At 43.6% G+C, this 23,264-nt stretch overlaps 1 protein-coding gene across 1 annotated transcript in view; it reads right to left on the bottom strand.

The window, feature by feature from the left end:
• Positions 1–584: 584 nt before the first annotated feature.
• Positions 585–23,264, bottom strand: part of LOC147422290 (defective in cullin neddylation protein) — a 45,119-nt gene continuing 22,439 nt past the window's right edge. The window contains exons 2-11 of the mRNA XM_086503180.1: positions 5,839–5,900; positions 5,625–5,761; positions 5,333–5,391; positions 5,002–5,025; positions 3,043–3,125; positions 2,805–2,869; positions 2,087–2,136; positions 1,886–1,987; positions 950–1,009; positions 585–838 (exon numbers count right to left, since the gene is read on the bottom strand). Coding sequence (XP_086359306.1) covers positions 722–838; positions 950–1,009; positions 1,886–1,987; positions 2,087–2,136; positions 2,805–2,869; positions 3,043–3,125; positions 5,002–5,025; positions 5,333–5,391; positions 5,625–5,761; positions 5,839–5,900 — 759 coding nt within the window. The 3' untranslated portion in view covers positions 585–721. The remainder of the gene's footprint in view (positions 839–949; positions 1,010–1,885; positions 1,988–2,086; positions 2,137–2,804; positions 2,870–3,042; positions 3,126–5,001; positions 5,026–5,332; positions 5,392–5,624; positions 5,762–5,838; positions 5,901–23,264) is intronic.

Raw genomic sequence — 23,264 nt, 5'->3', positions numbered from 1 at the left:
ATAAACACAAGAAGGGATTTTCCAGAATAAAACTGCAGAAGGACACCATTACAACAGGGCTGACCATCATTATGGCACCTACCAACAGTAAAAAGAGTTCCTTTCAACGTCTGTAAAGTACAATATAAGCCTTGGTAAATAATTAGCTCATTGTCAGAATCCGATAAAATTACCACAAACCATCATATGTCCTTATCAATCGGATTGCCATTGTACACAGCAGGAGCAAACACAATGCTCCTCTTGGCCCTAACAAAAAGGGTAAAAAGAGTCTGCTTCTGCAACAAATCGCATACACCAGCAACCCAGATATTAGTACACTCCAAACTATGTACTGTTTCATGAGCAGAGGGATAGCCTCATATACAAGCTCACGTAGAGACCACACAAAACCAGAGTCTCCTCCACCCTAGTGGCTTCTCCAAGGAAAAAATTGATCAACAGCTTTTGGCCCCTCTCCAGTGGTCTTCACAAGACAATGACTGGAGATGAGAATTTCTGATGAAAACACCAGAAAAGGGAAACGGTACTCGTGCTCAGGAGAGCTCCATTAGATAGTATTCTCAAGCCTATCCGTGAAGTTGCATGCATATGCACATCACTTCCTAACACCTTAATGCTAGAGCAAGAGCGCATCAAATTGACAGCAAAAAGCTCTGGCAACTACATGCATGCTCTTTATAACGAAGTCTTCATGCATTTATATAACAAGCTCTTCCCATCAGGCCCCTTTTTTGTTTGCCACAGTCCCATTTTCCTTTAGATATTCAACAAACTCATCAATCAAGTAAGGCCAAGCTCCTTCTGAATCATAATTGGATAGACTGGGATCAATAACCTGCAAGAAGGAAAGGCATCATAATGTCACAACAAAGTGCTCTAGAATGTAAAATCAGATGCATATACATTCTCTATCTTGAGGAACACTTCAATTAGCATAAAATGATACCCTGGAGAACTCCAACAACTGAGACCAGGTATCCTTTGAGATCGCTTTGTTGTGCTTTGCCTACAAAAATCCAATAACTTCTTTTAAGGGAATTCTAACCCTCCTACTTACTATCCGGCATACTGCAATCATAAGAGGTGAAAAAAGTTTAATACAAAAACAATCCCTTGTGTCTATCTTAAACTTCCATGCCTTCCAAATGCACAAAAGCCTCCCCTAGGCTAATCAAATGTTTACCATTATAAGCAATGAATTTCTACAAGATAACACAGTTTTTTATTTGCATTCAATGATAAAATAGACACTCTGTGATCTCTTCTTGGTGATCAAGCTGTATCAATGCCATCAAGTTATCACAAGCCTATTTAGAAAAAATCATGCATCTCATTTGGTTTGCACTTTTCATTCCTTGCTACTCTTGTTCTAAAGCTATTCCCGACAGAAGGCTTTCTGTTGAAAGGAAGCCTTTGCTGTGTCAATTCAACACGCTCAATTTTCCTACATGTATGCATGCTTCCGACCAACAACAGCAAAAGCTGCACCCTGTACATTCCTGGACTGGTGGAAAGGCCCACGAACTGCACTACAATCAGTCAACTAGCTGATCGGTTGCTGAAAATATGCTGCCTTCAGCGTGAGAGACTCCTTGGCTGTAATAGCCACTTCTACAAAAGAAATGGCTCTAATTTTGACAACATTACCTTTGGCATCTAATGATCAGAGTACCAAAGGTCATGCTGTCTACAAGTATTAAAATCCCACAAAAATATTGCATTGAAAAAATCCACCCAAGAATAGATCAGTTGGTTTTCAGAATGACACCACATATATCGATGTTTGAAGCGACCATAGAAATTAAGAAAGCATATGATTGGCCACTGCAAAAGAAAAGCTTATTGAGCAAAACCATTTCGACCCTAAGAAAGCTAAGAATACCTGTAGAAATTCACACCATGGATCAATTAATGGCCATTGGCGCTCTGCAAACAATAACTGCCACATCCCAACAGCTGTTTCAAGAGCTAAAGACTTCTGACCCTACAGGGAGAATTAAGCCATTATACTTGATGGGTGGTGAGAATAGCTTGAATGCACAACAAGAAGTGACCTCTAAGCAATAATAAACTTGAAATAAACCTTTTCTTTGGCCCAGCTGAAAGCATAGTTGTAAATTTCTCGAAATTTATCTGTGGCAAAATTGTAAACATCCAAAGGTCAACACGTAGGACTCAAGCCAATGCAAGGTTCCTAACACTGAGTTTACATAAACCTCCCCCCACACAGAAGAACCAAGATAAAATAAAATAAAACACCGCTCACAGAAGAAAAGTTACATGTACAGTTTACTTTATTTTATGCACGGAAACAAGCCCTTCCTTGATGATTGATGCGGTTCTATCGAGTTAAAAGTGAGATCCATATGCTCAACCCAGAATCAAACTTAGTACCCTGATGTCCACTACTTTTACTCAGAATGTCTTTGCATTACGTTTTGAAACTTTTTGGTAAAGAAGACAAACTCTAAAGCAGCTGCAGAACATTTAAAGGTCATCTGGCAATTAATTATAAATGTTTTTAATGGAAAATAAGAGTATATTTAATCACTCTTTTAGAGCAGGCAAGCAGACAAGACGGGAGAACTGGTTCACACATCCTGTCTTTAATGAGACAGAAACGGTCAAGAGCAAACACCCACATGGTGGATCCTCCCTCCAATTGAGTGCCTTTGCATGCTCTTTGAATAGAACCAAATTACTCTCAACAAGGAAAAGAAGGCAATAGTAGTCTCGATCAATGCAAATGAAGCTACCACGTGTTACCCTCATTCCTGAGTGTGACCAGTTTTGGCACTTACATTCATCCTTTACCTCTGAGCGTAAAGCTGGAATGATATACTTGAGTTTGTCTATAGAATCCACCCTGCAAAAACAAGTAAGAGCTGTTTCTTTCGTTTTTCAATAAGAGTCCTCTAATCACAACATCATGCACATCGACCTTCGAGTCAGATTATACTAAATGCCAAGGCGTTAAAGAGATGTAGCGTTATTTTGTTTCTTTGAAAAAGGATTTTACAAGCAGTAATTACTACTCACCCCAAGGATTGCAAACCACCAACAAATTCTTGCCGAGAAAACTCACACATTGTTGCTGCTTTCATGTGCCAAGATAAGACGAGCTGCAAAATAAAGAAGAGACTAGGTACATGTTGACCAGGGCATTATAATCCTTGACAAAGGTAGACAAACTTTACCAGAACAATAAATCCATAAAAGGCTAACATTTTTTCCTCGACCATTTTGAATGACTCCCTTTTGTTCCAAGTGGCACATCAATGCTTTTTATACTAGCGAAATTTTGTACCACACTCTGACTGGAAATAATAGAACAAAATAACCCTTTCCTGTCTCAAATACTCATCCATCACTGTAACGTGATCAATGTCCTGAGCTAATGTCAGGGATGTACTGCTCAAGGACAATGTTTTCCAATCAAGGACAGCAAGGTGGAAAGTAATTAAAACAGCCGAAGCACAGAGAAGCTTCAGTAGGGCCCCCCAGTTAATTCTAAATGACAAATTCATTATAATTATAAGGAAACCTTAGGATAAAGAGCTTAAAGAAATTAGAAGGCCACAACTCAAAGGTCATCTCTCTCTCTCTCTCCTCTCTTTATCCTTAGGTGGAAACCTTAGGATCAAGAGTGTAAAGAAATTAGAGGGCCACAGCTCAAAGGTCATCTCTCACACTTCTTCTTTTGTAAGGTGGGTCCTTATGACGATTAAAAATCTCTCTCTCTACCTTCTGCATGCCAGCCACCTCATGCGTTCTGGTTGTGCTTGCTTTCCCTGTAGAACAGCGTTTTGCAGCAGCATGGATTCTACTTGTGCCATCCTTTACACAGTTGGTAGGAAGCGCACGTACTATGCAGTGTTCTCTCATCCCATCTTAGTGCCAGCATGTTGAGCTCCATGGATGCACCTGCTTCTGCTGAACCATTGACAATGCGCGGAAGCAATGAAAGCTCTTTCATGGAGAAGCGTGCTAGTTGAGAGCATTGTGTGTTGTAGGCATACATGGAGGTAGAGTGTCAATCCGCCAAGAATGAGTTCAGTGTCATCTTGTAGGCATACATGGAGGTAGAGTGTCAATCGGCCAAGAATGAGTTATCAGTGTCATCTTTGCACTTCTGTATGTATTTGCTATGATGAGCCCCAAGCCCATGCCACTCAACACCACAGTTGTGCAGCCTGCTCCTGCTCCCATGGCCTTTCTCATTCTTTGATTCAAGGTTGCATTGAAGCCTTTTCCAAGGTTGCCACGTTGGAAAGGTGCGTGTGCGTGTGCCTGTGCGTGTGCGTGTGCGTGCGTGTGCACGGGCCGGAAAAAAGAGATGCTTCTCTTAGTTTAAAATCTGCCCACAGGGCTACAAAACCCCTTCTAGTGGTTTTTGTAACTCTCCCAGTGAGGGTGATATATATGTGGGCTAAATCAAGATATGGGAGGATAAAGCCACACTGGTAGTCAGTACTGACATCTAGGCCCGACGTCACTCCTGCTTGCGATCCAAGCTGCCCTGTAACGGCTCATACTGGCCCCTCAAGAGTGTGGACCAGCTTGAGCCAAATGCCCTGCACAGTCTTTGCTGGAGAAATGATGCGGAAGCAGCTAGGACACCAGATAAACCATAGAGTCATACTGCTGATGAGCTCTCAGGGGCTATCCTCTCATGCCTCCAAACCTGAGGGGGGGACTCTACACCTGGAAGGATTTTTTAAAGACGAGCCAGTAGGTAGGTACCCCCAGTATTGAACACACTATCTCATGGTAGTGGCATGAGGATCTCAATTCTCACGGAGCTCAGAGAGAAGAACGTTCCTCCTAATCCAAAAATTTCATTCGCAAAAATAACAACAAATTAAAAGCATAAATTACAATGACACCATTTAAGAATCACTGAAGAGGATGAGATTTGACTAAACAAGCATGATCATACAGCTTTTCAAGAATGAAATAAAACCTAGCAATGTTGAACAAGAGAAAAGAATTTCTTACCATGACAATGTCTGCAGGATCCACCTGCAACAGAATGAAAAATAGACATTAACCACTAACTCACAGCTGAATATAACTCAAAGCTTGTACGTTGTGCAATCCTGCAACCCTCAAAACAAAAGGAAACTGTATGCCAAATGCAAGTTGTTGGCCTATTCCTTCGCTATCATCATACCGTTATGCAAAGTATTCAGACATCAATCTTTATTTTTGCAGCCACACAAGACGCACTATAATTGAAGCAAATTTCCAGTAATCCTCAAGACAACAAGCAACGAGATAAAAGAAAACCAAGTAACACCTGGCATAGAAACAATACCAAAGGACTCACCTGTAAATCGCTACAGAAAGTGGTAACCCCATCTGCCAGGATCATATCTGAAAAAGAGTCTGCAACCATACAAACAAGTTACTTCATGTAGAAATTTGGCATAGGAGGCCTTACACTTTACTCTATTATATGCACTTAAGTACACACTCAAATCTGCATAGATAGCCCTGGCTGGGCACCTGAGTTAAATCAAGAAAGCTAATGGCCACATGTCAGAAACACAAGAACCTGCACAAGGAAGATTGAATGAAACGAAAGGACAACCTCAACAGCAACAGACAAATTGCTCAACCTTTGTAGCGCAGATAAAGCTCATCAAGTTGTCCAAAATTTAATGTTGGTCTTGATGGTGGCTGACTGTAAAAGTACTCAAAAGCGCCCTCAAGATTCCAATCACTTGCTTTTAACGCCTGCAGAGCAGATTTTTCACTGCATCCAAGCCAGATTAAGCATTTTCCCATAAAAATCTGCAAGCTGAAAACCTATGATTAAAATGCGTCAAAAACCTGGCGCCTGATATATTTATAAACTGTTGCACCTTGTCCCTTTGAGCTCGCCCCAATTTATGCTGTCAAATACACACAGTAAGCAATAAATCTCAATCTGAAGTAAAGAACTGAAAACAAACAATGAGCAAGTAATGGAAACAACTCAAACAAAAGCATAGCCGCATTGAAATGCATATACTGAAAACTTCAAAATAATTTCCCTAAGACAATGCTTTCCAAACCTTCTTTTCAAGAAAAGGGCGCCATAGTTTGGGACCAGTGCACTCTGGGGGTGGAATACACCACTCCGTGTCTCGTGTGAAGTGTCTCTCTTTCAGTTCAGTTGTTTTGAAGCGTCTAAAGTCTATTCAGTCTGTTCTTTTCCATTGGCACGTGGTGTTGTCCCATTACAGTGGTATCACAGCTCCAATCACGTGCTTTTCGGAAAGCATACCGGTCCTTCCAAGAACGGATAAAGCACAATGGCGTTTCTAGATTCTACAAAGTGTCTGTAGTTTCTCTTCGAAGAGCTTCACGACATACTTTCATGGCATCCTCACCAAAAATTCCTCATGCTGCACAATTTTCAGCAGTTCCTGAATTACATGTTGCCCCCTTTGATGCCTCAATCAATACCACCTCCTTCAGCACCACACAGTACGAGAGCCTCTAACCTACAACCCACTCAGCCTTCTGTTGCCATTGGGAGAGTTTTCAGGAACATGGTACAGCCTTTTGACCTTGACTCGGTGCAACCACCTCTGCCACCGCCATTGCCACCACCTCCCCCACCATCACCACCTCCTGGGTACAATGGTTGGAGCCCATATGGATATCCCTACTATCCACATCCGGGGTTTGCACCCAACCAACCAAAAGATTTCAAGGATGGTGGAACCACAATAAAATTTTTCACTTTTTCAAGAGTGAAAGATAGAAAGAAAGCCTTGCAGACTTGCACTTCCTAAAACAGTGTGACAACATCTATGCATTGGGGAACTACACAACAGAATCAAAGATCTCTCGAGCTGCAAAATTTTTTCAACGATGATGCTATGCAATGGTGGAGTTCAATCGCTACCTAACTGCATGCTCCAAGGACTTGGCAAGCTTCCAAGACTATTTTTGCACGAAGCTACATGACCTCCCTCTTCGAAGTCCAGATTTTGTCCAAATGGGGTAACTTGAAAATGCTTGCCACAAAACCATGGAAGACTGTCAGAAAATGATGACGTGGCATGTCCAACTGATTAATATGATGGATAAAATAACTTCTTATAAGTTGTCCCAACTTATGGGGTCTTGTCCGATGGGGCCCAAGGGACACACAGGAATTTAAAATTTAAATGATGCAAAAGTCCAAAGCGTAGGAGTTGCTGACATGGCAAGTGGTACGGCATCCCATAACTTGCACTGGCTGGCTGATGTGGCAAGCCGTATGGATTCCGCAATTTCCGTTGTGTTTTGTGTTGGTTGCTTCCCAAAATACACATTTTTCACTTATTTATAAATAAGTGACTTTTGTTGGAAAAGTGAGTAAGGCAAATTGCTAAGGAAGTATAAAAGAAACCTGGCAGTCACTCAGTAGAAGCAGGAGAAACAAAGAGAGCACAGGCAATCAGCCCTTTAATGTCAGTGTTTCCAGCATTCAACGCCAGCATTTTCAGCAGTCTACACCAGTGTTTTCAGTCCAGATACACCAGCGTTTTCAGCCCCACAGCACCAGCAATTCCAGCCGGATAGCATCAGTTTTCAGCCCTAGTCGCCGTCGTCGTCGCCATTGTCATCGACTTAGACTATCATTGCATCATAGCATCAAGTTCTTTGCATCAACACCATTGTACCAGATTTGTGCAATCAATAGCATAGACCTCTCTTACCATCGAGAGTGGCCCTTGGAGGAGGGTTTGAGAACCGTCTGGTGTCGTATTCTTCTCTCTCTCTCTCTCTCTCTCTCTCTCTCTCTCTCTCTCTCTCAGCACTTCCACTCACAGTAGCATTCACTTTGTTTATGATCATTGCGTTCTTTCTCTTAAGGAACAGAAGGCTCTCCCTTCCATAAGTAAAAGGAACCCTTGAGCACAGTTCGCAGCACTCATCTTGAGCAATATCAACATTCACTTCCGCTGCACCTTACATCGGTATCAGAGCTTTGGCAATGTTCTAAATCACTCAAGGAAAGAACCACAAGGAATTTTTTGCTTGTTGCGGTCGCACGTAACCCAAGTCCACTTGGGCGTGTCGATTCCTAATCGTGTTTTTGAAGAGTGACAGGTAACTTCCGTTGCATCTTACATTGGTATCAGAGCTTTGGCAATGTTCTGTATCACTCAAGGAAAGAACACAAGAAATTTTTTGCTTGTTGCGGTCGCACGTAACCCAAGTCCACTTTGGCGTGTCGATTCCTAATCGTGTTTTTGAAGAGTGACAGGTAACCCAAGAAAGAAGGGCTTGTCTAACACCCTTGGTTCCTCTTTTCCCTCATTGATAGCGGACTGTGCACTTAGCGAAGGGCCAATCGACGTGAGGGGAGAAAAAGCAGCTTTGGTGTGAGCGCAAGGCCGCCAAGGGGTACGCCCGCAGGGAAGAGTCGCGCTCGGGTAAGAGAAAAGCCTTCTCAAACACCGATTACGACCTCACGAACTCAAGAACCTCAAGAACCTCGAGAACCCAAGAACCTCAAGAACCAAGGTGAAAAGGTATGTAATATACGGCATGTTTTAGGTATGTACGGAACGTACTACCGTACAGAACCACCTCTCAGGTACATAATAGGTACGTACCATTTGTGAAAAACCCATGTTTTAGTGAAAAACCCATAGTCTCTGTGCTACTGTCTGTGAAGTTCTCTGCAGAAACTTGCTCTTTGGAATCTGGAAATCGTTACGTGCAATAAGTTTTTAGTTGTAACCCTTGGCTATTAGGCTTCCAGACCACCCAAAAGCCCAAAATGGCTCACGTTCCCATTTCCCACCTTATTGCTGCAATTTCGCCCAAATTTGCCAATTACCACCGTACTAAACCGTACGATACGTAATGAACCATACCGTACGGTTGTATCGTACGGAAAGGTTCCATACGGACGGATACAACCTTGACAAGAACCCAAGTTCCTCACGAACTTAAGTACCCAAGATCTCAGTGTATGGTCATCACCCGAAGTGGAATGGATACTTTGGGTTAAGGTGATGGGCATGGAAGTGGTGACGAAGAATTTTCCACACCAGGGGGATTTTTTTCCAACCCTCCCTGTCACAAGACGGGCACCACGTGCCAATAGAAAAGAGCAGATTGAACAACTTTAAGCACTTCAAATAACAACTGAACTGAAATAGAGAGAGACGACACGCAACACGTCAGTAATTTGTTACATCTCCCCTTCTTGAAAGAGTGTAATCGTCCTCGATTACAACATATCTGCAAAACAACTCAAATTAGCTCAAAAATTTCCGATTGACATTCTGAGGGACAATCAGTTTGCTCTTTTTATTAAGGAGTTAGCTTCTCCTTTCTGCTCTTTTGGTATTTCTTTATATTGCATCAACACAGTACAAGCCGGTACTCTAGACTCTGCACCTTCTCTAGGAAGCATGCCAGAGAATGAGCCCTAACCTCATATTTAAAGGCCCTTGGCCTACAAAGCAATTACAGTGAAAAGCCTTCAAACTTAAAAGCATCTGGTCCAAAAGCAAAGCCAAAAACTGTCAGCGTAAATCACGGAAATCCATACAACCTGCCACGTCATCAGCCAACACAAAACACGAAAATCTACCCTTAGGGTTAGGGTTAGGGTTAGGGTTTTTGACAGCACAATTAGGGTTTGCAAGTTTTAGGGTTAGGGTTTCCAGAATTAGGGTTTCAACAATTAGGGTTTCTGACAGAAATTAGGGTTAAGGTTTCTGCTCTCGGGCAACCACGTCATCACTTTGTGACACTTCTTCTGTTACTTGTTCTTCTTAGGGTTTAGGCCCCTTGGCCGGTAGCTCCGTTCTTCAGTAGGTCGACACGTCAGCAGTTTGTTACATCTCCCCTTCTTGAAAGAGAGTAATCGTCCTCGATTACAGCATATCTGCAAAACAACTCAAGTTAGCTCAAACATTTCTGAGGGACATTCCGAGGGACAATCAATTTGCTCTTTTTATTAAGGAGTTAGCTTCTCCTTTCTGCTCTTTTGATCAAGGAGTTAGCTTCTCCTTTCGACTGTTTTGATCAAGGAGTTAGCTTCTCCTTTCTGCTCTTTTGATCAAGGAGTTAGCTTCTCCTTTCGACTGTTTTTGATCAAGGAATTAGCTTCTCCTTTCGTCCAGATCGGAACTCTTGATATTCCGGCGTAGTAAAATTAGCCATCACACCCAGACCGTACTGATCTTCCACGGGTATAATGATGCACTAAAATTACATACCAAGGCAATCTCATCCAATTAGGAATATTCAGTAATTGGCACATCACAATGCAACACAAATGCTGACATATGCATGGTACAAGACACAACAAACAGCGCCGCTGCGCACTCCCCTGAGACAAACGGTCTACGATATGAAGCTACTCAACGACTACCTCGTCACCCCCCCCGCAAATAACCTAAAAAGATCCGGGCCATGAGCTCAGAGGACTGTACAACTAAACGCTCCCCAGACCGCAGTCTGCGTCGCTTGCAGATTCAAGCATACAACCAAACGCTCCCCAAGCATCGGCCTACGTTGTTCGGAGGTTTTCTAGCATACAACGGAACGCTCCCCAAGCATCGGCCTGCGTCGTTCCGAGGTTTTCAAACATATAATGAAACGCTCCCTAGGCATCGGCCTGCGTCGTTCCGAGGTTCAAACAATACCAAAACAGTATTTCTCACTTCTCCACCCGAGAGTAAAATCACCAATCATTGAAACCAGTATCGAACCAGAGTCAAACAATTCAAATCGGCACCAAAACAGGTTCAAAACAGATACCATCCATTTCAAACAAATTCCAAACAGGATCACCAAACAAGATCAAACAGAACTCAAACTTAAAAAGCAATATAGACATCAATCGAGCTCGAAAAGTCGACTGACTTTCCATCTTGAAACCTGCACCAAAATTAGGGTTATGTTCCTTCCATGAGGTCGTAGCCGAGCACAACATGGTCCATCAGCTCTTGGTCAGACAGTGTTTCTTTGGCGGCGATGGTATTCTCAAGAGATAGCAATCACACCTAACCTCCAAGGTCATCTGCTCGTGAAGAGACATCTATTGAGAGATGTCGAGAGATTTCAAGTTATAATCTGCTAGGGTTTCCATGCCAAGCATTTCAGGATACCCCACTCTGCCAAAAGTTGCACTCCGAAGGAAGATGTCAGAAACCATATAACTTCGGGCAAAATTTTCTTGAAAGCTTGCCAAGTCCTTAGAAGTGTGCAGCTTGGTAGCTATAGACATCAACATCTGCATGGCACTGCTTCTGAAAAAAAACAGTGACTCGAAACAAATCTAGGATCCTTCTTTTGCAAGTGATCTTAATGGCTTATGCCCTGTAAGACATGAGCGGTGAAGACGGGAGCGCGCCCGATGCGCGATGAAGTAAGGGTGGGAGTGGCTAATAAGTCCGGGATCGGAGGCCGGAGATACCTCAAATAAAGCTCTGTCTGCTCTTTTGTGGGATCGGTATGCTTTTAGAAAAGCACATGCCTGATGCTAACTCCTTGATCAAAACAGCCGAAAGGAGAAGCTAACTCCTTGATCAAAAGAGCAGAAAGGAGAAGCTAACTCCTTAATAAAAAGAGCAAACTGATTGTCCCCCGGAATGTCTCTCGGAAATTTTTGAGCTAACTTGAGTTGTTTTGCAGATATGTTGTAATTGAGGACGATTACTCTCTTTCAAGAAGGAAAGATGTAACAAACTACTGACGTGTCAAAGCCTAAAGAATGGAGCCAACTTACAGATACCGGCTGAAGGGGCCTAAACGCTGACAAGAACAAGTAATAGAAAAAGACGTGGTTTCCCGAGAGCAGAAAACCCTAACCCTAATTTTTACCAAAAACCCTAATTGCTGAAACCCTAATTCTGGAAACCCTACCCCTTGTTTTGCAAATATGTTGTAATCGAGGACGATTACTCTCTTTCAAGAAGGGGAGATGTAACAAACTGCTGACGTGTCAAAGCCTAAACAATGGAGCCAACTTACAGATATCGACCGAGGAGCCTAAACCCTAAGAAGAACAAGTAGCAGAAGAAGACGTGGTTGCTCGAGAGCAGAACACCCTAACCCTAATTTTGCCAAAAACCCTAATTCTGGAAACCCTACCCCTAAAACCTGCAAACCCTAATTCTGCAAAAATCCTAACCCTAACCCTAAGGGCAACGTGGCAGATTTCCGAAAATTACGCTGGCATGATGACGTGGCAAGCTATACGGATTTCCGTAAATTACGTTGGCAGCTTTTTGGCTTTGATTTTGGACCAGAAGCTTTTGAGTTTTAAAGGCTTTTTACTGTAACTGCTTTTCAGGCCAAGGGCCTTTAAATATGAGGTTAGGGCTCATTCTCTGGCATGCTTCTTGGAGAAGGTGCAGAGTTTGGAGTACCGGCTTGTACTGTGTTGATGCAATATAAAGAAATACCGAAAGGGGCGCCAAGGTTTGGGGCCAATACTCTCTGGGGTGGAATTCCACCACTCCGTGTCGCGTGTCGTCTCTCTCTATTTCAATTCAATTGTTATTTGAAGTGCTTAAAGTTGTTTAGTCTGTTCTTTTCTATTGGCACGTGGTGCCCGTCTTGTGACACTCCCCCTCCCCATCTACGCCACAGATTGCACCAAATCCTATAGAAGCTTTCGTCACGTCGATGATGGGACATGATGCTACAACAAGAGGCGCAACGCACCGCCTTGGATCGTGAGCACGAAGAAAGAAAGGCAGCCTTGGATCGCCAGCGCGAAGAAAGAAGGGTAGCCTTAGAGCGTGAACGTGAGCAAGCGCGCTTGGCGGCCGAAGAAAGAAAGGCAGCTATTGAGCTTGAGCGTGAGCAAGCACGCAAAGCCCAAGGCATAGCGGCCGAAGACAGACGAGCGGCCTTGGAATTAGAGCATGAGGCGCAAAGAGACCAACGCATGCAAGAGTTGGTCCTACAAGTACTCACCTCGAAATCCAAGCTGATCAAAGATGTGGGCAGTTCTTCAAGTAGCACAAGTAGAGATTCGGACTCCAACAATTTAGTCACTGAGAAGTTAACGTTCAGCAAGTATGACGGTAAGATGGATGCTAATGTTATTCATTCTTGGTTGCATCAATTTAATGCTTACTTTGCGACAACTAAGAAAACAGGAAATAGCAAAGTTTTAATGCCAGCCATGTATCTTGCGCGTGATGCCATTAATTCGTATCACGCATGGCAAGAGGCACAGTTGGCTGCGCACCTACCGCGCACCTAGAGGAAGTCGAAGAAGGCGTGCCCCTTTCTTTCACTTGGGCCGACTTCCAAGACCGCGCCACCTCAGTACTTAGCATGGTTGAAAGAAGATTGGCGCAATCTCAAGCAAAATGGTATGCCAGTCATGTCTTTCTCTAACTGTATTTTGCAGCTCGGCACCCAATTACGTAAATCGGATTATGAGCACAAAGCGGCATTCCTTTTTGGGTTGGATGAGTATATCAAGTTTGATGTCGAAGTACTCGACCCAATAGATCTCAACAAGGCAGTAGCGATTGCTCTCGCACAGGAGATGAAGCACAACAAAGGAAAGCCTAAGGAGAACAAGTCTTCTCACAGTATGTCACAAAGTGATGACGTGGCTGCCCGATTATTAGGGTTTTGATGACATGGCTGTACTGCTGAAACCCTAACCCTAATGGCCAGAAACCTAATCTACAAAAACCCTAAATGCTGCCAAAAACCCTAGCCCTAATTTCTTCGTTGTGATTCCTTCTCGCATCTCCGGATGCAGAAGGAGTCGACTGATCCTTGCGTGAAGCCATAGGTGCCGCATAATTTTTTTTTGGGATCGGATTTCCCGTAGAAGAGAAATCGGCCCTGCTCTGATACCACTGTAACAAACTTGGACACTCCAAGTTAAGAATCAATCGCGACAGCACCAAATAACCACTTCAAAACAATTCACAGATCACAATAGATTTGCACTGGCCCGGCGGAGTTCCGTGCCTAGAGATTTTGGCCCCAAAGACTGGCGCCCCTCTCGGTATTTCTTTTTGTATTAATCAATCATCAAAGTACAAGAGACCGGTTAGGGTTTCACTCTCAGACTCTGCGTCCAGATGCTCTGAGAAGTGAGGCCCTCACCACTAATTTAAAGGTTACAAGGGATGCCCAAAAGCAGAGCCCCTAAAAGCTTTTAAAATAAAAAGCATCAGTTCTCTCTCTCTTAGAGAGTCTTCCCCTAAAAGCTTTTAAAATAAAAAGCATCAGTTCTCTCTCTCTCTCTCTTAGAGAGTCTTTTTCTCTTTTTTTTATAAAAAAAAGCAAAATTCGCGTCGCTCATCATTTTCCCAAAAAAAAAAAAACACTAATTTTTAAGCCTCCGCGATTTCAAGAAATCAGGGTTTCTGCTGTCCGCCACGTCATCACTTTGTGACGTACCCCCCTCTTGAAAGCATTGTAATCGACCGCGATTACGCCTACAAAACCGACAAAAGCCATAAACCGTCTTAGCAGACACTGACTATTAGTACCTACGTACTAGGAACACACATCTAGCACATGTACAAAATCGACAGTCACATCACACGACATCACAGGACATCACCAGACATCACATGACATTCAACATTCAATCAGATCTTAGACCATGATTTATCCGCAATGTAGCTAGCAATCACATCTAGGTCTAATCGGGACCTCATCGATGTCCGATTGACTAACCCCTATTGCAACCATGTCTATTCGAGATCAATCAAACCAAAATGCTGCAGTCATTTCGTCTATCAGTTTCTGCACTCACAAGAAGTCAAGAACAAATCAGTATCGTAATCAGGAATTCCATTTCATAAAGTCATCCAGCAGAATACTGTCAGCTCTCAGTATCCCTGAAGCTCAAAGAGACATCAGTGACTTTAGTATCAAAATCGAGTCATCTATTGACAAAGGAGCGGAGTAACTCCCCTCTTGTGCATCCCACTGCACCAGATCTTCGGCCAAGCTGGGTTTCTGGGTTCCGTTTGGAGTAGACTATGCTAAACCAAAACATTGAGGTAAAGTTTCACAATCCGAGGAGTATTTGCTAGGTCCTCCTCCTCCATCCACTTCGCATCAAATGCAGGAAAGTTCTTGAATTTAACCAAGAACCGCCTTCGGACTTTACCTTTCTTCATATCCGTATGTGCCAAAATCTGTTCAACAACAAGGGTCTCCTCGTTTTCTTCAACTGCGGGTTGCTCATCGAGCTCCCCATCATCAGGCACATCACCCTTAACAGGGTTCAAGAGACTCACATGCAATGCATTGTGAATCCTCCAAGTATCTGGCAGTTTCAATCGGAAGGAGACATCATTTATCTTTTCAGTTATCTGGAAAGGTCCGTAGTATCGCATACTAAGCTTTGGAAAAAGCCTCTCCTTCCCCTTTTTCTTTCTTAGGCGTGCCTCCTCAAAACCCAATCATCCTCCTTCAATTTCAAGTCGCGACGATGGCGATCCGCTGCCTTTTTCTGTCGTTCTTGAGACTCTGCAAAGTCTCGCGAACCTTGGCAAAAGCCGTATCCAAATCTCGCGAATATTCATCCACTTCAAATATCTAATCTTTCGTGCTCAGGAAGGATGGAACCTTCGCAGCACTTTCAACAATCTCACATGGCGTCTTCCCCGTCGAAGAGTGTATCGTGTTATTGTAGGCAAATTCCACCAAAGGTAAGTTCTTTTCCCATTGAGTCTTCTGATCCGAGATACAAGACTTCAATAAATCTAAAATCACTGAATTGGCAATCTCAAATTGCCCGTCAGTCTGCAAGTGGAACGATGATGAGAACTGCAATTGCGTGCCAATGTTCTCCCAAATTGCCTTCCAAAACAAACTCATAAATCTGGGGTCTCTGTCGGAGACAATCGTCTCAGACGTGCCATGTAATCGGAAAATCATCGTGATCATTCTGTGTTCTTGGGAGATCAAAACTGAAATCCATCGCTATACTTTCCCAGGGGCGGGTGGGTATGGGTAAAGGCTGTAACAATCCTGTGCCTTATGCCTGTCAAACTTGACCTTCTGGCTTACCAAGCAACTGCGCACAAACTCTTCCACATCTTTCTTGAGTCTCGACCAAAAGAAATATCTCTCTACCCCTTTCATGGTGGTAGCAATGCCGCGGTGACCCGTAAAAGGTGGACAGTGGCATTCAGTCATAACCTTTTCCCTCAACGGCTGTGTTACGCACAACATAGTCTTTTTCATCAAGTAGCCTTCCCGAAGGGAGTATCCCACTACTCCCCATCCCGTATCTGTGTGAAAATATCTGCAAAATTTGTATCTGTGGCATATTGATCGACTATATCCTCGAAGCTCCTATGATGTATCGCAGAAATAGCCAGAACCAACGGTTTTCGAGACAAAGCATCTACCACCACATTCTTCTGTCCCTGCACATGGACAATCTGGAAGTGGAACTATGACAAGATGTTCGCCCACCGCATCTGCTTTTTCGAAAGCTGCTTCTGTGACAAGAAGTAGCGCAAACTCTGATGGTCTGTAAAGACAGTAAAATCCGCTCCGAGTAGGTAATGCCGCCACTGAGTAAGAGCATGGATAACCGCCAAAAGCTCTTTCTCATAGATCTGTGCTATCATCTCCGGCCTAGAGAACAAACGGCTCTCGTAAGCTATGACATGGCCTTCTTGCATCAAGACTGCACCCAGACTACGACCACAAGCATCACAATATACTTCAAATGACTTCTGCAAGTCCGGCAAAGTCAAAATAGGTCCCGTAGTCAATTTCTCTTTCAATGTCCGAAAGGCAGTCACCTCTGTGGGTCCCCACGAAAAAGGTACTCCTTTCTGTGTCAAGGTATGCAAAGGGGAAGCAACCTCTGCAAACTTTAGTATGAACCGCCTGTAGTACGAACACAGTCCCAAGAAGCTTCTAACTTCATGGACATTCCTCAAATCGGGCCAATCACGGATAGTCTCTATCTTGGCCGGGTCCATTTGCACTCATGCTGTGCTGACACGATGTGTCCCAAAAAGTGTATCTCTGGTAGAAAAAATTCACTTTTCTTTGCATTAATCACTAACGTGTGATATCGTAATGCCTAAAAGACTTGAAGCAGATGATCTCTGTGTTCTGCCTCATTCTTGGAGAAAACAATGATGTCGTCAAAGAAAGTGTCAATAAATAGCCTGTACTCTCAAAAAATCTTGTCCATCATCCGGTTAAATGTCGCAGGAGCATTGCATTGGTTAAGCCAAAAGGCATCACCAAAAACTCAAATAACCCAAAAATCGTCCGAAAAGCTGTCTTGTAGACATCTCCTGGCGCTATCCTGATCTGATGATATTCACTCTTCAAGTCAATCCTCCTAAAGCACGAGGATCCCCGTAACCTGTCGAGTATATCATCGATCCTAGGAATCGGAAATCTGTTCTTGATGGTGATTTCTTTGAGAGTGCTATAATCGATGCACATTCGCCAAGATCCGTCTTTCTTCAAAACCAACAACACTGGAGAGCAATACGGTGAAGTACTAGGCTGGACAAGACGCTTTTCCAAGAGGTCTTTCATTGGGTTCATAATCTTTTGATTCTGTACTCGGCTCACACGGTAAGGTGGCCGATTCGGTGGCATGCTTCCAAGTATCAGATCAATGGTTTGATCTTCGGGCCCTCTGAAAAGGAATCGGCACTAGTGTGGAGAAAAATCTTGGCGTTCTTTTGATCAGGTCAAAACATATTCAACCTTTATCCATCGTTCAGTTCTCTTCCAAAAGAATGAGTAAGAAACTGAAGTTCATGGAGTACAATCTCTAAGCCCTTCATTTATCAAGGTCGCTTTCTCGGCCCGGTAGTCAACCATGGCGTAGTTCTTGTGGTACCAAGGGATCCCGAGTAGAACGTCACTCGCGTGCCTTGAACACCCCTATCATTGCAAACAAAGTTTGCCAATGCTCGGTGTAATGGCAACATCCCATTCGGGTGCCAATCGAACTACCTCCGCCTATGGCGTCAGTCTGTCGAGCGTAATTCCAAATTGAGCCGCCAATTCCAAGTGAAAAGAAGTTGGCCTTTGCTCCTTCAAAAGAGCTTCCTGATCCTTCACTTTGCCCCAAAAGCGGCAAAGTTTGTACTTTCATTCATTAGATTCGGTACAGGTCCCACGCCATGCGGTACCAGTTCTGCTTTTCTATCTGCCTTTTCTGCCACATTCCTCAGCTGCTCTCGAACTCTCAGGCCTGTCGTCGTCTTTATCATTCTGTTCTTTCTGTGCCTTATTAGGGCACTTCACGAAGATATGTCCCTGTTCCCCGCATCCAAAGCACTTCCCCTCTCTGATGAAGCGAGCTCTCTCCTCAGGAGTAAGCTTGGGTCATGCATCATTTTTCTCTGGTTGCTCTTTTTCTTTCTACTTTCATTCCCATAAGTCTGTTCGGCTCGTTGTGTCATGGCCTCATCTGTGGGGTAGGTCAGACTGCCAGAGTGAATGGCAAAGCCCCGCTTCGCATGACTCATCAACCCCTGAATAGAAGCTGACTTCTGTTCCAAGCAGTGATCTCGGATCTCTGTAGGTAGACCCAAGGTAAACCGCTCAATCTGTTCTCTGAACGAGATCTTCTTAAATGAAGAGGCGGGTAGAAAAGAGTTCCATAATCTTTCACAGTAAGAATTCACTGTATCGCTCTTGGTCATCTGGAGATGGTTCCAAGCAGCTCGTATATCTCGCTCAAACTCTTGAGTCAACCAAGAAGAAATAAAAAGCCTCTTGAATTTCAGCCATTTTTTAACTGGCACAGTCTTGCTTAATAGAAGCGTGGACCACCAAGTGCGAGCATTCCCCTTAAAATAAGAGGCAGCTCTCTCAATCTTGGAGTGCTCTGAATAGCGTCCTCCCACGAAAGCAATGTTAAACTGCTGTATAAAAGACAAAGCCTTCGAAGCATCTGAGTATCCTGAAAAAGTATCAAACTTAAGTGCTTGGCCACCTTCCTTAAACTCTCGGACTTTCTTGCTTTTATCTTTGAGAAAGTCATAGTGGTTGGCTTTGTAAAAATTCTTCTTGTTTGCATAAAACTTTCCGTCATCGAAATCTGAGCTGTCTGTAGACGAGTCCTCAGTAGAACTGTCAGTCTCTGGGCGAGATGTAGCCTTCTTCTTGCCCTTTCCGAAGCTTTGTTTCTTGCTTCGCTTTTTACCTTTTCTGTCTTCTTCGCTCGAATCTGAAGAGCTAGAAGAACTGTCAAAAGAAGAAGAAGAAGAAGAACTGGGTACTCCTTCAAATCGAACACGCTTCTTCTGTTTCTTTGCCTTGTCAACTGTCGACCGACGACCCAAATATCCCAGGAAGTCAGTACCTTTCTTCTGCTTTTTGCCGTGCTTTTTGTCTTTCTTTTGCACGTCGAAAAGCTGAGCAATCCGTGCATCAACCACGTTCTCCAGTTCCTTCTCCGTATATTTCTTGGAGGCAGAAGGTTTCTTGAGAGCGGGTTTCGAGAGTGGCGTTGTGGTTCTCTGCCACTCCGTTTGTAACTCTTCCAAAGACGTATGGTTCATATATTTTGCCATATTCGGGTCCTTGGCAAAATTCAGTATCATCTTTGTTGCATCGCCAATCAATTGACGACGCTCCATCTCTCTTTGCTCCGCCTGAGTAGGGCGAGGCGGGCCATACTCTCTGTCTGAATCTTCGTTGTGATCCCAGCCCGCATCTCCAGATGCAGAGGGAGTCGACTGATCATTACCTGAAGCCATAGGTGCCGCGGAAAAAAAAATTCGGGGATCGGATTTCCCGTAGAAGAGAAATCGGCCCTGCTCTGATACCACTGTAACAAACTTGGACACTCCAAGTTAAGAATCAATCGCGACAGCACCAAATAACCACTTCAAAACAATTCACAGATCACAATAGATTTGCACTGGCCCGGCGGAGTTCCGTGCCTAGAGATATTGGCCCCAAAGACTGGCGCCCCTTTCGGTATTTCTTTTTGTATTAATCAATCATCAAAGTACAAGAGACCGGTTAGGGTTTCACTCTCAGACTTTGCGTCCAGATGCTCTGAGAAGTGAGGCCCTCACCACTAATTTAAAGGTTACAAGGGATGCCCAAAAGCAGAGCCCCTAAAAGATTTCAAAATAAAAAGCATCAATTCTCTCTCTCTCTTAGAGTCTTTTTCTCTTTTTTTTATTAAAAAAAAAGCAAAACCCGCGTCGCTCATCATTTTCCCAAAAAATACTAATAATAATAATAATAATTTTTAGGCCTCCGCGATTTCCGGAAATCAAGGTTTCTGGCAGAAATAGGGTTTCTGTTGTCCGCCACGTCATCACTTTGTGACATGCACGAGCAGTGGCAGAAAACCACAACACCACCCCTGAAACCCGCTCTCAAGAAACCTTCTGCTCACAAGAAATATTCAGAGAAGGAATTAGAAGAGGTGGTTGATGCACGGATTGCTCAGCTTTTTGACGCGCAAAACAAAGCTAAAAAGCACGACAAAAAGCAAAAGAAAGGCACTGACTTCCCGCGATATTTGGGTCGTCAGTCGACATTTGATAAGGCAAAGAAACAGAAGAAGCGTGTTCGATTTGAAGGAGTACCCAGTTCTTCTTCTTCTTCTGACAATTCTTCTAGCTCTTCTGACTCGAGCGAAGAAGATAGAAAAGGCAAAAAGCGAAGCAAGAAACAACGCTTCGGAAAGGGCAAGAAAAAGGCAAAGAAGTCTAAATCTCGCCCAGTGGGTAACAGATCTACAGAGGACTCATCTACAGACAGATCGGACTCTGATGACGACAACTTTTATGCAAACAAGAAGAATTTTTATAAAGCCAACCAGTATGACTTTCTGGAAGATAAAAGCAAGAAAGTCCGAGAGTTTAAGGAAGGTGGACAGTCAATTAAATTTGACACATTTTCACGATATAAAGATGCTTCGAAGGCTTTGTCTTTTATATAACAGTTTGACATCGCTTTCGCAGGAGGACGCTACTCAAAGCACTACAAGATTCGGAGAGCTGCCTCTTATTTTAAGGAAAATGCTCGAACTTGGTGGTCCACGCTTCTTTTAAACAAGACTGCGCCAGTTAAATGGCTGAAATTTAAGAAGCTGTTTATTTCTTCTTGGCTAACTCAAGCGAGCTGCTTGGAACAATGCCAACAACTCTCGATGATGTCTGAAAAAGTCTTCAACGACCCACACTGTCTCGTGGGTTCCTCGATCCTTGAACTTCAAAAAGTATTGTCGCACTTGCTTCTCTGAGCCATGGCGAAACCGATGCAACAAGATCTACTCCGGCTCCATGACTTCGGCTTCATCGATGATCTCTACATCTTCTTCTTCGGAAATCTCCTTTGGAGGTGTACTTTGAAACACTTTCAACCAAGAAACATGGAAAACGTTGTGCATTGACCATGAGTTAGGCAATTGTAATTTCATCGAAACCTCATTGATCCTTTTAATGACACGAAATGGACCATACATTCTGAAAGACAACTTAGGACACTTCTTTTCGACTTGCTTAAGACGTTGCTTCATGATTCTCAGATAGACCCAATCCCCTTCCTTGATAGTAGCGTCTTGACGATGCTTATTAGCCTGCCGTGAATAAGACTCCTGAGCCTTGCTGAGCCAAAGCTTCACACTCTCAGTAATCTTATCCAATGACTGACTTTCAACATTGGCATTAGACAATTGACTGACCGAGCAAGTCAAAGTGACTAGAACAGACGGCCAAAAGCTACCTCATACGGAGTTCTACCAATGGCAAAAATAAGAGTCATTCAAAATTGCTTGAACCAATGGGAGATAGAGCTCCCAATGAGACTGTTGATCATGCACATGTGACTTCGAAACATCAAAAGCCAATTAATTGTAAATTTCTATTTGACCATCTGACTATCTGGAACGATTGACTTTGGCAAACCACAAAGGACGTACCAATGCTTAATAAACAACCGTACTACATCTTGTGCAGTGACTATGGCCCTACAAGGAATCAACATGTAAAATTTGTTGAAACGCTCAACAATTGTCAAACATTGAGTGTTCCTTGAATGCAAACTAGGTGGAAGGTTAGTCACAGAATCCATAGAAATGTCCTGAAAAGGCCCGTCGGGAATAGGCAACGGTAGTAAGAGACCTTGCTGCTTACCCCGAGGAGCTTATACTTTTTGACAAATGGTGCACTGTGTGACCTAACTAAACACATCTTTTTGCATTTTAGGCCAATAAAAAATCTTTCTATTTTTTCCAAATATGCCCACCCGTGAGAGTATCATGAGCATCGTGTAATATGGTTGTCCTAAGAGAGGGCAACACAGATAGACTGTCACAAACCGGTGACGTGGCATGCCCGGTTACACCCAACTGGCTGGTAGCAGGCCCGTGAAATGCGAAAACAGTGTTGACGTGGCAACCCCAGATTTTTCGGCGCAAAACGTGGAGACAGGCTAACGTGGCACAGTGTATGGATTTCCTGCTTTTGCGCAGCAGCACTGACGTGGCAAAGCATACGAAAAAGCTGGATTTACGTTGGCTGATTTTAGCAAGGCCTTTGGAACAAACTGCTTTATTTTGAAAAGCTTTTAAGCTTCTCATTTTGGGGCTCTGCTTTTGGACATCCCTTGTAACTTATTTAATAAATAAGTGGGCAGGGCCCTCACTTCTCAGAGTATCTGGACATAGAGTCTGAGAGTGAGAACCCTCCCACTCTCTTGTACTTTGAACACGGATTAATACAAAAAGAAATACTGAAAGGGGCGCCAGTCTTTGGGGCCAATATCTCTAGGCAAGGAACTCCATCGGGCCGTGTAGAATCAAGTGTGAATTGTGAACTGTTTTGAAGTAAATCTCGGCTGTGTCGCGGTAGAATCTTGACTTGGAGTGTTTAAGTTTGTTAGTGGTATCAAAGCACGGCCGATTCCTCTTCTATCGGGAAATCCGATCCTTTTCTCGTGACACTTACAGATTCCAACAAAGAACAATTCAATTCCTTTGCAACTGCCGATGCGGGAAGAGATCACAAAGAAGATTCTCACGAAGAGTACGGCCCACCTCGGCCTACTCAGGCAGAGATTGAAGAGATGGAACGTTGACTATTGGTTGACGACACGACAAAGATGATGATCAACATTGCCAAGAATCCGAGATTTGCAAAATTTTTGACTCAGACATCCTTCGAAGAAGTGCACACCCAGTGACAGAAGGCCACAGAGCCACCCATCAAACTGGCACTCAAGAAACCTCCTGCTCCGAGGATGTTTACAGAGCAAGAATTGGAAGAGGTGGTTGATACACGGATTGGTCAGCTTTTTGACGCAAA

Source organism: Adiantum capillus-veneris, chromosome 27 (assembly GCF_014529385.1).
Source record: "Adiantum capillus-veneris isolate H3 chromosome 27, ASM1452938v2, whole genome shotgun sequence".
NCBI classification, from domain to species: domain Eukaryota; kingdom Viridiplantae; phylum Streptophyta; class Polypodiopsida; order Polypodiales; family Pteridaceae; genus Adiantum; species Adiantum capillus-veneris.
Note: the sequence above shows the minus strand (reverse complement) of the source record. Positions and strands in the feature narration are given on the sequence as shown.